The sequence below is a fragment of the Ostrea edulis genome, chromosome 7 (assembly GCF_947568905.1).
Source record: "Ostrea edulis chromosome 7, xbOstEdul1.1, whole genome shotgun sequence".
Classification (NCBI taxonomy): domain Eukaryota; kingdom Metazoa; phylum Mollusca; class Bivalvia; order Ostreida; family Ostreidae; genus Ostrea; species Ostrea edulis.
In genome coordinates, this window is record NC_079170.1 from 66,053,951 (window position 1) to 66,066,447 (window position 12,497).

General features: G+C 36.0%; 1 protein-coding gene across 1 annotated transcript in view; it reads right to left on the bottom strand.

The window, feature by feature from the left end:
• LOC125653897 (ras-like GTP-binding protein RHO) overlaps nucleotides 1–12,497 on the bottom strand; it is a 13,272-nt gene extending 775 nt beyond the window's left edge. The window contains exons 1-4 of the mRNA XM_048883568.2: nucleotides 12,338–12,497; nucleotides 8,418–8,578; nucleotides 3,248–3,631; nucleotides 1–122 (exon numbers count right to left, since the gene is read on the bottom strand). The exon at nucleotides 1–122 is cut by the window's left edge and continues 775 nt beyond it. Coding sequence (XP_048739525.1) covers nucleotides 1–122; nucleotides 3,248–3,631; nucleotides 8,418–8,573 — 662 coding nt within the window. The 5' untranslated portion in view covers nucleotides 8,574–8,578; nucleotides 12,338–12,497. The remainder of the gene's footprint in view (nucleotides 123–3,247; nucleotides 3,632–8,417; nucleotides 8,579–12,337) is intronic.

Consider the following 12,497-nt stretch of genomic DNA (forward strand, 5'->3'; position numbering starts at 1 on the left):
TCTAAACTGTCGGGGCTATCTATAGAGAAGCACATTAGTATGACGTCAGTGTCCGGATAGGATAGTGGGCGGAGCCTGTCGTAGTCTTCCTGTCCAGCAGTATCCCATAATGCCAATTCAACCTGAAACCGGATGTTAAAATAGTCATTTACAGATTCTAATAGGGGAAAAAAACCTGTATAACATTCTGAAAATGCAGTTCCATCTCGTTACATGAACTGAAAATTCCACATTTCCCCGTTCACTCGTCTGAAATCGAACATTTACCAATTTTAGATGAGCATTTGGCTGTTTAAACATGTTAAGTCGATCTGTGTCCACAAGCCAATATTTTGAAGATTTCACGTGACCCCGGTAAAATAATCTACATTGTGCAGCACACTACACGATCACATGGGATATATAACGGAATACACGATCACATGGGATATATAACGGAATACATGATCACATGGGATATATAACGGAATACACGACCACATGGGATATACAACGGAATACACGATCACATGGGATATACAACGGAATACACGATCACATGGGATATATAACGGAATACACGATCACATGCGATATATAACGGAATACATGATCACATGGGATATACAACGGAATACACGATCACATGGGATATACAACGGAATACACGATCACATGGGATATATAACGGAATACACGATCACATGGGATATACAACGGAATACACGATCACATGGGATATATAACGGAATACACGATCACATGGGATATATAACGGAATACACGATCACATGGGATATATAACGGAATACACGATCACATGGGATATATATAAAGGAACACGTTGAAGTACTTTTCATCATTCTCCCAGTATACACAGCTCGTCTAGAACGGGTGCTCTAAATTTATAAATTACGAGTACTTTTGAATATCAAATTGTTCCTGGGTTTACAGACTTTAACATCCCCCCTCATTCCTACACATGAAAGGTGAAGATAACGAACAGTGAACAAATTCCTGCAAGAAATACAAAATAAAGAATTGGGCAAACATGGACCACTGGACAAACCAGAGGTGGGATCAGGTGCCTAGGTGGAGTTGTAAGCATCCCCTGTCGACCGGGCACATCCACCATGAGCCCCATGTCTTGATCAGGGTTAGCATGTGTATATATATCAGTTACATATATTACTATTAGTATAATTAACTCAGGATTTAAGGCCTCATTGCCTCTCCTGTCGATCAACCCCACCCCTTCTTTACATTAACCTCATTGCCTTTCAACCCCACCCCCTCTTTACATTAAATCCTGGATCCATCCCTATCTTATCTTGAGACAGAATGAAAACACCAGGATGTCACCATTGATCCTCCTTATGTCTTAACCAACCGAAATCTTCCGTGTTTTTCTGACAAGACTTCCTGGTTTGTTCTTCAAATGGAAAAGTTTCACATCAAATATCCCACATTACATACCAGCAGAAATGGCTGTGAAATCAATAAATCACTGCATGTATTGTTAGACACGGGGAAGAAACATCGTCACAAGTTTCACTGTATAATGACAGTGTTCATTACACAGACAACACCTTATTTCCAGACCTTGTTTATTTCTACTATAAGTTCCCGACTTCATAAAACTTTCCAGCATTTGTCAAAATGTTAGAATACTTTATATATGTTTGTCATTTCTATTATACACACCCAAGTTCATAAAACTTTCCAGTATTTGTCAAAATGTTTGAGTACTTTATATATGTTTATCATTTCTACTATTGTTCCCCTGGATGGATTGTTCTATCTTTAAAGTGATAATGTTCTACTGTGAGGGCCTGTCTCGAGATACAGTTACATTACTCTGACTATAGGTACCACGAGTTTATACAGCTTTCCAGTACTTGTTAAATGTTAAAGTACTTCACTGCCTCAAGATCTGTATACAGCTCCTTGTCAAATGTTAGAGTACTTCAATGTCTCAAGATCTGTATACAGCTCCTTCCTCATTTACACTCTCACTGAAAGGAGGACAGTAAATCTTTATTACAACCCCAACCCCCCCCCCCAAAAAAAAACCACACACCTGCAGCAGAATACTGTGGCATTTCTGTATTTTTATTATGACAAGATATGAAGAATTTTCTAGTCACAGAATCTATACAATGAAGCGGCTTTGTTACACAGTAAAATTATATACACAGTACTTGATCAGTCTACATATTATTACTGCTTGTACACGATTAACTCCCCTCATTTTTCTCTCCACAAAAAAATATTCCCCAAACAGAAAGAAATGTTAACAAAAACAAGCTTACCGCATTTTCTTACAAGAAGAAAAAAAAAACCCACCTCTGGTACGTTATAAAAGCAATTTAAACAAGTGACATATTATGCGGAAAACTCCCACTTACAAGAACATACTTGTCATATAAACATTATTTTGTGTGTGAAAGATGTATTTCTATAAATTACTAAGTAGCATTGAATTCTTCAATAAGACTATAGCAGTGAACAGATCACTGTAAAATACATAGGGATACACTGTAGTACTTATCATCTCTTACAAGTCGAGAGTGAAAGAAGGAAATTCAGTTGTGAAATTGGATCCCAATAAGTGCTTTCCCTGATATTTTTATAACAAGGATTCTGAAAATCATAAGCCCTACTACTCAGACTATTTTCTGAAGTTTACAGTTTTATGGACTTGAAGACACAAACACTGATTATCTGTTAGAAGAAAGAACAAATTATACAACACGATTAACAACAAAAAACCCATTGGTCCCTTGAACTCTATAGGACAGCTAACATCACGAGACCTAAGCCGACTACCTTCTGGAATGTTTACAGAACTATATGTATAAATACGGATCTTCTATAACTCATAATGGAATTCTCCCGGTCTAGGAAAAGAAATATCTGAATTCTCCCAGTCTAGGAAAAGAAATAACTTATCAGAATTCTCCCAGTCTAGGAAAAGAAATAACTTATCAGAATTCTCCCAAACCAGAAATATGACTCAAATGCTGCAGGGGCATTATCAACATCATAATCTTAAACCTCGTAAAAATATTATAAAATTTTAAAGATCGGCCATAACAATCATTGCTCTCTTTTAACACGAACACACAGTTCTTCTACATCTGTAGTTTCTCTGTCACACACGTAATATGTTAAGAATGTTTTATCTCTTCAGTAGAATGTCCCTTCTTAAAACCAGCACCAATCATTCCTAAAGGAGCAGGCACTTCTTTCCCCTCTTCTTTTTGACCTGCAGTGCCGCCCTAGTGGCCGTTTCGAACACCTCCCTCACCCCCTCTTTTGTTTTCGCCGAACATTCAAGGTAGGAGAAGGCATGAATCTGTTCTGCCATCGCGTTGCCCTCAGCTGTTTTGACGGGCTCTTGCTTACTCTTCTTCAGCTCTTTCTGTGTGTTGGGATCATTTCTCGTGTCTTTCTTGTTGCCTACCAGGATTATGGGTACATTGGGACAGAAGTGTTTGACTTCCGGTGTCCATTTTTCAGGGATATTTTCTAAACTGTCGGGGCTATCTATAGAGAAGCACATTAGTATGACGTCTGTGTCCGGATAGGATAGTGGGCGGAGCCTGTCGTAGTCTTCCTGTCCTGCTGTATCCCATAATGCCAACTCAACCTGAAAGCGAAAGTAAAACATGAAAGTGAAACTTAGATAAATCAGGTCATCAACAAACTACATTCCTTTATAAAAGAATAATCTTACACTTAAAGAAAAGTCAGAAGTTTACAAATGAAACTGCATACATTAACAGATGTATATATCTATATATATACAAGTTAACCATCAACTGTGCACATTTTGAATGGCATACTATGCCCTAGGGTTACAATACAGTTAGGACTGAAACTTAGAAACTAAGCAACACGTACATACATGCATGCGCAAACTAAATTTGTCACAATCAAGCAAATAGAAATCGACCTGCTAGTTTGACCCCATGACCCAGCAGACCAGGTCATGCCTTGTGACTGACCCTGAGGGGGTCATCTTATTGCTAAAGGGAGAGACTAACTGTGGTGTCTCTCACAACAATGCATAACAGGAACAAAGCGAGAGAAAAAAAAAAACATACACATGCTTCCGCAGACCCCACGTTACACAATTGCCAATATACACGACACACTACTTTTTCAATCTGAAGTCATCCACTTCCGGTGAACCTTGCCTACATGTCATTCAATTAAAAAAAAGAAGATTTGTGCTATACATCTAAATATTTACATCTTATGACATGTGTGAGTTGTGATGTTATTCTGACAGTTGGAATGTTTCTTTTTATCAGTGTGTTCTATGTTTTGCGAATAAGAAAAACTTCATCCTCGAGTTGAAGTGAGTAATTTTAACAGATTGTTTGATGAACCAATCATAGGAGACATGTCGACATACTCAGAAATTTCACTGGATTATTAGCTGTACCAGATAACTGATGAGGTCCTGCCAGGGTGCCAGCACATCACACATCTTCAGTACTTACAACATTACACACATTATTACATGTTCCAATCACTTTTATGGTGGGGCACTCCCAAGATAATATAACTTTCCCCATCCCAATTTTTTTTTTTAATAAAAATATTTTTCACGAAATTCTACGCATAACTCACAGGGATCACAGGTAGTGATGGGCAATAAGACCGAAATCCATAATCAATTACAGGTAATAATCAGACACAATCCATAATCAATTACAGGTAATAATCAGATACAATCTATAATCAATTATAGGTAATAATCAGACACAATCCATAATCAATTATAGGTAATAATCAGATACAATCCATAATCAATTACAGGTAATAATCAGACACAATCCATATTCAATTATAGGTAATAATCAGACACAATCCATAATCAATTACAGGTAATAATCAGACACAATCCATAATCAATTACAGGTAATAATCAGATACAATCCATAATCAATTACAGGTAATAATCAGATACAATCCATAATCAATTACAGGTAATAATCAGATACAATCCATAATCAATTACAGGTAATAATCAGACACAATCCATAATCAATTACAGGTAATAATCAGACACAATCCATAATCAATTACAGGTAATAATCAGATACAATCCATAATCAATTACAGGTAATAATCAGACACAATCCATAATCAATTACAGGTAATAATCAGATACAATCCATAATCAATTACAGGTAATAATCAGATACAATCCATAATCAATTACAGGTAATAATCACACACAATCCATAATCAATTATAGGTAATAATCAGACACAATCCATAATCAATTACAGGTAATAATCAAATACAATCCATAATCAATTACAGGTAATAATCAGATACAATCCATAATCAATTATAGGTAATACTCAGATACAATCTATAATCAATTATAGGTAATAATCACACACAATCCATAATCAATTACAGGTAATAATCAGACATAATCGATTACAGGTAATAATCAGATACAATCCATAATCAATTACAGGTAATAATCAGATATAATCCATTACAGGTAATAATCAGATACAATCCATAATCGATTATAGGTAATAATCAGACACAATCCATAATTGATTACAGGTAATAATTGAACACAACGTCTACACCCAACAACCCCCCCCCCCCTCTTTTTTTACATAAAAATGTCTACATGCACGAAACAAAATATCAAGGATCGACATTAACGGTTGTCCAATTGCCCGAGGCAAGCGAAAACCCAGTTCAGACAAGTGAAACTCAATACGCACTTGCCTGATGGGGTAAGTAATTTTTTCAGTAGGAAATGGGATAATTATAATGTTATAATGTGTTAAGCTTGATTAATATCAAATAGTTCAACTCCATCTACTGTTTTCTTTACCGAATTGTCAGATTATAGTGAAGGCCCATTCTAGTAGATCGTACTGTATCTTATTCTATCAGTAAGCTGTTTCGAATAAAAAACTATCCTACGTACGCATTGCTTTAGTCATGCTTATGACAAAAGGGGGGGGGGGGGGGGCTTCACAACCTCCTCTTTAAGTATTTTGGTGAGGTAAACAACCAGAAAGGAAAGAAGACGATAGAAAGGGGGTGTCGAAAATAAGAATAAATCAGGCGGTGTGAACGTTTCATTAACCCTGACAGAAGTATGACCATGCAGCGCTACTCACTATTATCGATACTTTGTATTTTCTTACCAGTTATCTTATAAAAACTGATTTGTTACACTCTTGAGACTTTTTTTAATTGTCATAAAACGTTGATAATTTGAATCAAGGGTACATGTATCAAAAACTTCGCTAAATGTTACATTACTAGTCTGTTTTTTGTTGTTGTTTTTTTTTTGGCAGTGAATTCACAAGATCTATTTCCCTACAAACAGCTTTGTCATTTTCTTATGTAGATCTACAACCTTTTTACATTGTGGGGAAGAAGTAAAAACTTGAAAGAGGGAAAAATATTATAAAGAAGGGAAAACTTAGCTATTCACCGATTGACAGAAGGAGATAATTAGCATTACTGGTTGATTGGCTTATCAGAATCTAAAACATTTCGAACAACTAAGTTTTTCATTTGGACAGGTAAAACTTTTGAGTTTACTTGCCCAAAGGGTAAGCGTGATGAAAACTTAATGTCTATCCCTTAATATCTATCAGGTTTTCTATAAACTCCTCCATTTCCTCAGGTAGTAAATCAGGGCTGTCACTGTCCTTGTCCCATTAGATTGGGAAAATTTGTCGATGTTTTGGGTCAAATTGGGAAATTTTACTTTTCGGGCATTGTCGAAATTGCACAAGAAGTTATCAGTAAAAATGAAACTAACAGGATTTAATTTCTTTTATATACACACAATATAACAGGGAATTTCTAGATAAGTAAATTGGGAATCTGGGGGTGGGGGGTGTCCCAATTGGGAAGGGTCCGTTTATCGGACCCATTCAAAGAGATTGAAGGCCCTGGTAAATGAAATCCTACGAAGAGAAATATAGCAGCAAATGACATCATTTCTTTATGACATTTCTTAGGTCTACATTATTTCTTTATGACATTTCTTTGACATTGATCATTTCTCTACATGCAATCATACTGTTGAATATTAAACACTGTCATGACTGGTTCAAATGAAAAATTAATCAAAAATCAGTTCATTCTTGCCTCAAATCAAGTGCTTATTACTAAAAAAAAAAAACAGTTGCTGTTTATTGAGTGTTAACCTTCACTTTCATGCAGTTTACTGTCAGGACATTCATTAATGCAAACACGCTATTTGAAAAAAAAAACAAACAAACTTTTTGTAAATTAAATGCATTCCTTTTAACTCCCACCACTTAATACAATGTGCACTAGTATCTGCGTTCCTCCAAGCTGTGTGATTTGTGTCCCCTAAAAACCTACTCCTTCCCAAATGAAGATCTGATTTAGTTATGTAAATCAACTTCCTCAATTGATCTAGCAACAAACAAGTTAACCAAATACTTCTCTTAAAAATGCTTAAACAAGTACTAGACTTGTGTCAAAACATCAAGTAATTATTATCAAGGTAGAACAAATTTTCTTATTACAATATATATATATATATATATATATATATATATATATATATATATATATATATATATATATATATTATATATGCCAATTTCCCTAATTTTATCAACTAACAACGCATGAACAAATACATTTATAACAATACACTAGTGAATGCAACTCTCCTGGTAGAGATTCAACCGTGTTTTTGTAATTTTGTAAAGAATATGCAATAAATCTAGTAATTTTTTTTTTTTACTCAAACACGAGACAGAGCAAAAGAGACATCACATATCAAATCAAATGAAAAACCAAAGACGTTTTATGGCAGAGAGAGAGAGAGAGAGAGAGAAGGAACAAATAAAAAACGAATGCCGAAAAAAATACAGATTATGTACATGCTGAATATGTTACAAAATTAATGGGTCCCATACAATGGTTACTCTAATAATTCTCTTAATCCAATATCAGATTAAGGTGAACATGCTGAATGTACTAACACTAAAGCAAAGGTTAGAGAAAAGACTAGAGATGACGTAACTTTGTCAAGAGTTAGGACGTGACAAGCTGAGTTAGGTGTGCTCCCTCCGAAACATAACAACAGTTCTACAATCCATGCTGAGAAACGAGTGGACTCACCAAAGTGTCAGCATGGTCTTCTAGAGCGAGACAACGCGTACCGTCCCCCGAGAACGGACAGTGGAAAAAGAGAATTTCAGGAAACAACGTAGGACGTCGACCCAGAAGTTAGCATGACACAGTACAAGAATCAGAAATATTAAAACAAGTTCTTCTCAGAATAGAAATTCTTGATATTGTTGATAAACACCCCTGGGGACTAGGTTTAATTGCCCAGGAACCTCTGGGGGCTCTGTGGAAGCTGTGTTGGAAAATGTCCCCCTCAGTCTTACCTGCTTTCCATCGACTTCGATGTCAGCCACATAGTTCTCAAAGACGGTGGGGACGTAGACTTCAGGGAACTGATCCTTACTGAAGACGATCAAGAGACAGGTCTTACCACAGGCACCATCTCCGACGATTACCAACTTCTTCCTAATGGCTGCCATTATCGCTGGAAAGAAAAAAATACAAGAGTTCAATACAGAAGTGTTCATGTTACAATCAGTACAATCCTGTGGGGATAAAGGTTAGAATAGGTCCCCAGCATCCCCTTGCTTGTTACAAGAGGTGATTAAATGGGACGGTCTTTCCAGCGAGACTGCAAAAACGGAGGTCCCGTGTCACAGCAGGTGTGGCACGATAAAGATCCCTCCCTGCTCAAAGACCATAAGCGCCGAGCATAAGTCTAAATTTTGCAGCACTTTACTTACCTGCAGTGGTGACGGCTCCATATGAGTGAAATATTCTCGAGAGGGACATTAAACAATATTCAATCTATCAATCATCAGGGTTGTCACTAGAAATTAACGAAGACGAGTCCCTGACTCGTGGTTTTTAAGCATCTTGAGTCCCACAAAAATTTGACGAGTCCCATGCATATTCAATGAGTATTTTTTATATATGACAATAAAAATGGAAACAGTACAAACCACAAAACATAAAAATCTTTAAAGATTTTTTTTAATCATTCGCGACTTGGCCTTGGACAACTAATTGCCTAAGCCAACAGAATTACTTACTCAAATCTCCTATCATCACAACAACCCTATTCAATATTAAACAGCATTTTAATCAAATTATAATTGTGATAAAATAGATGCGTTCTAGTTTAGTTTGCCGATGATCTGTAAAACCTACCAAAGTTTACAAACAATGCGCACACAACTATGTGACAATATGTACAAAAGCAGTGATTTTTTGGGGAGCCAAAGTGCCACCGGTATTCGGCTGTTTCCCCTCAATAAAATTAGCTATTTTCCCCCAATTATATATATATATTTTTCCCAATTTCAAACCTAGGGAAATTAGGCCATTTTTAAAAAAAGTGTTACCGTATATTGCTGACAAAGAGTAAATACGTTTTTTACTTCAGTTTTATTCTCCAAACCACTGTACATGCAAAAGGTTTTGGAAAGAATATGTAAAACAATGGAGGCATTCATATAAACAGATATCCAGCATAGTGTATAGTTTCCAGATACACATTAAGCCATAATGTTGACACTTTCAGTTTGACCGCCATAATATGTAGGGTAAGGCTAATAACAGGAAGTGGCCAACAGTATAGGATTTTACCAAAATCCGAAAAATACAAACAGGAGAGACGTTCTGGAAACTTGATTATTAATATAATATTTACAAGATTATGGGTCAATCTAATTAAAATTAGATGTTGGATCCGCTCGCATACTCGCTACATAAACATCTAACAACATCCAGTAGAGGGTCACGTCAGAGGTCAAATTCGATTGACCAATGAAATCACCACTGGCAAAATCATTGAATGTTTGTTGAAGCCGATAAGTCTAAAGTGATACCGAATTTGACCTCTGACGTGACCCTCTATGGGATGTTTTTAGATGTTTGTGTAGCGAGTATGCAAGCGGATCCAACATCTAATTTCAATTAGATTGGATTATGGGTACAAATGCTGGTGAATTAATAATTTATTATTTTCTTTATGAAATTAGACAATAAATATTTCTTAGAATAAGTAAATAATATGTATACAAGGTGTGACTTCCAATACATATTTAATGTTAATTAATGATTTATTTTATGATTTTAAATCAGATCTGAAATAAACCTCAAACAAAAAAAATTGTTATTTGATTATTTTATGCATCTTTACCATTTCAATTTACTATGAATGATTTTTCCCAATTTGAGGAAAATGTCGCTAATTTCCCCCCAATTCAAAAGGAGGGGTGGTAGTTTGAAAACCAAAAAAAATCAATGAAGAGTTGAATACAGAGGTGTTCATGTGACAATATGTACAAGAGTTTAATACAGAGATGTTCATGTGACAATATGTACAAGAGTTTAATACAGAGATGGTCATGTGACTATCATATCTATGTTAAGTATTGCACAGCACTGTTGGAATAACTTGCAACCAGTGTGTGACACAAAATTTTGATGTATAAACTGAATTCAAAATGAGTATAAGTGTAAGGAAATATTCTATCCTCAATGATTTATCTGGGTTGTTTTCACTACCTGTAAAGGGTACCATTCCCCTTAGACAACAAATGAATATTTCCCCTTGCACGGATAAAATGTCCCTTAAACTGTAGAAACTGCACAAACAAAAATCATTTTTATATATTTTAAGTAATCTTTTACAGTTGTCAAAGTCTTACACTATAGATAACTCCCCGAGTGCGATCCCTCAGTGTTGTAATGTAATGTCCTTTATTAAAGGTGTTGTACCATCAGGCACATTTTACCAAAGTGCCATGCCCCTTTTGCAGGATTTTAATTTAACATCACAACTTCAAATGCCAAGTACAAGGCAATTATCAGCGAGAGGTGTGCTACTATACTGGTACAAGTCAATGTTTAGCTGGTCCCCTAATAATACACAATCCAGTCCAAACCTAATTAATGTCACCAGCTTAAAATGTTAGCCACAATGAAAATACCAAGTCAAGTCCGATAGGAATGCAAACGGTTTGGATATTTCTGATTTAAAAAATGAGCAGTCACTGCAATTCCTGAAAGAACAAATTCATTTTTCTCCACAACTAATTCTAACCTGCTAACAGACAAATGAAAAAGAAAAAAAAGAGAATGACAATGTTTTTACTTGTCTGAACGTCGCAAATGTCAGCGGCTGGAATAGAGGTCATTTTGAGATAATACTAAAAATCACAGCAAAACAAGCCTATGACTAAATAAAAATCTAGCTTTAAATGCACGAAAAAAAGTTGTTGTGAAGACTGCTGGAGGTGAAAGTTTGGATGGGACTTCGACAACCAAGGACTCATCACTGAAAGCATTGACATTTCACTTAATAAAGAACGCTGAGTCTCTCACTTCTTAGGCTTCTGAGTGCCACGCATCACGTCAAAATCCACCCCACTCCTCATCTGGCGACGTCCCTCTTAATGATGAAAGATTCTCAAATAGGGTGGATAAATACAAATATACATTCTTTTAAATCAAAACAATGAGAGAAAAAAATCATCTTGAGTTGGTATCTTAACTGTATCAAAAGAAAACTTTCAGTTTCAAAAGCACCCTGCCCCACCTGACAAAGATAAGATGATGTGAACATGAACTAGTTCCCGTCTCTCACTGTACCAAGATGTCCAATGTAGACAGAACCAAATCAAACTCTAAAGGTTGACGTCTAAAAACTACCTGCTTCCATTATTAACAGAAACAAGACACAGGGTTCTTACAGAAGGTCAAAGTTAAAAAACAGGAAGTACGCAGGCAGTGAAACAGGTAGCTGTTCACCCACAACTCTTACCCCAAACGGTTTACTGCTTCTTCTCTGACAGTAAACAACACCCAGGTCCCTACCTATGTAATCACCGGCTTTCTATAACAATCTGATGGCGTGTTATTCTCTTTCGGGTTTGTACCTCTTTCTCAATGGAGTTCACCTACTTTACATATAATCAATGGCGGCACACATCGCAATATTCCTCTCCGCAGAAAAAGAGGATCATATCAGACATAACTTACACATCGAGATGTGGAGTATGACCGTAATCAGACGTATCAGTCAAATCTAACCTTCATTTCATACATTGAAACCAAGGCAATACAAAAAAATCAGATTCGTGGTTCAAATTTGCCAGCGAATGCCTTATACGGATATAACCCTTTTTATCCAATTTACTGCGCTCATAAACCCAATATGTTCATCACAGTGTCTACTACTACCCGAATATTTGATTTATACCATCTGTATTCTTACCTTATTTACAAAATAATGTTATTCTATAGCGAGTCTACCATTCGAAGCACTGAGTCACTAAACATTCGACCACACCTCAATTGCTTCCTAGAGGGGGATAAGATAATTGAGGAATCATGGGAAATTTCACCTCAATCGGCACACATCGACTAATCTCGCT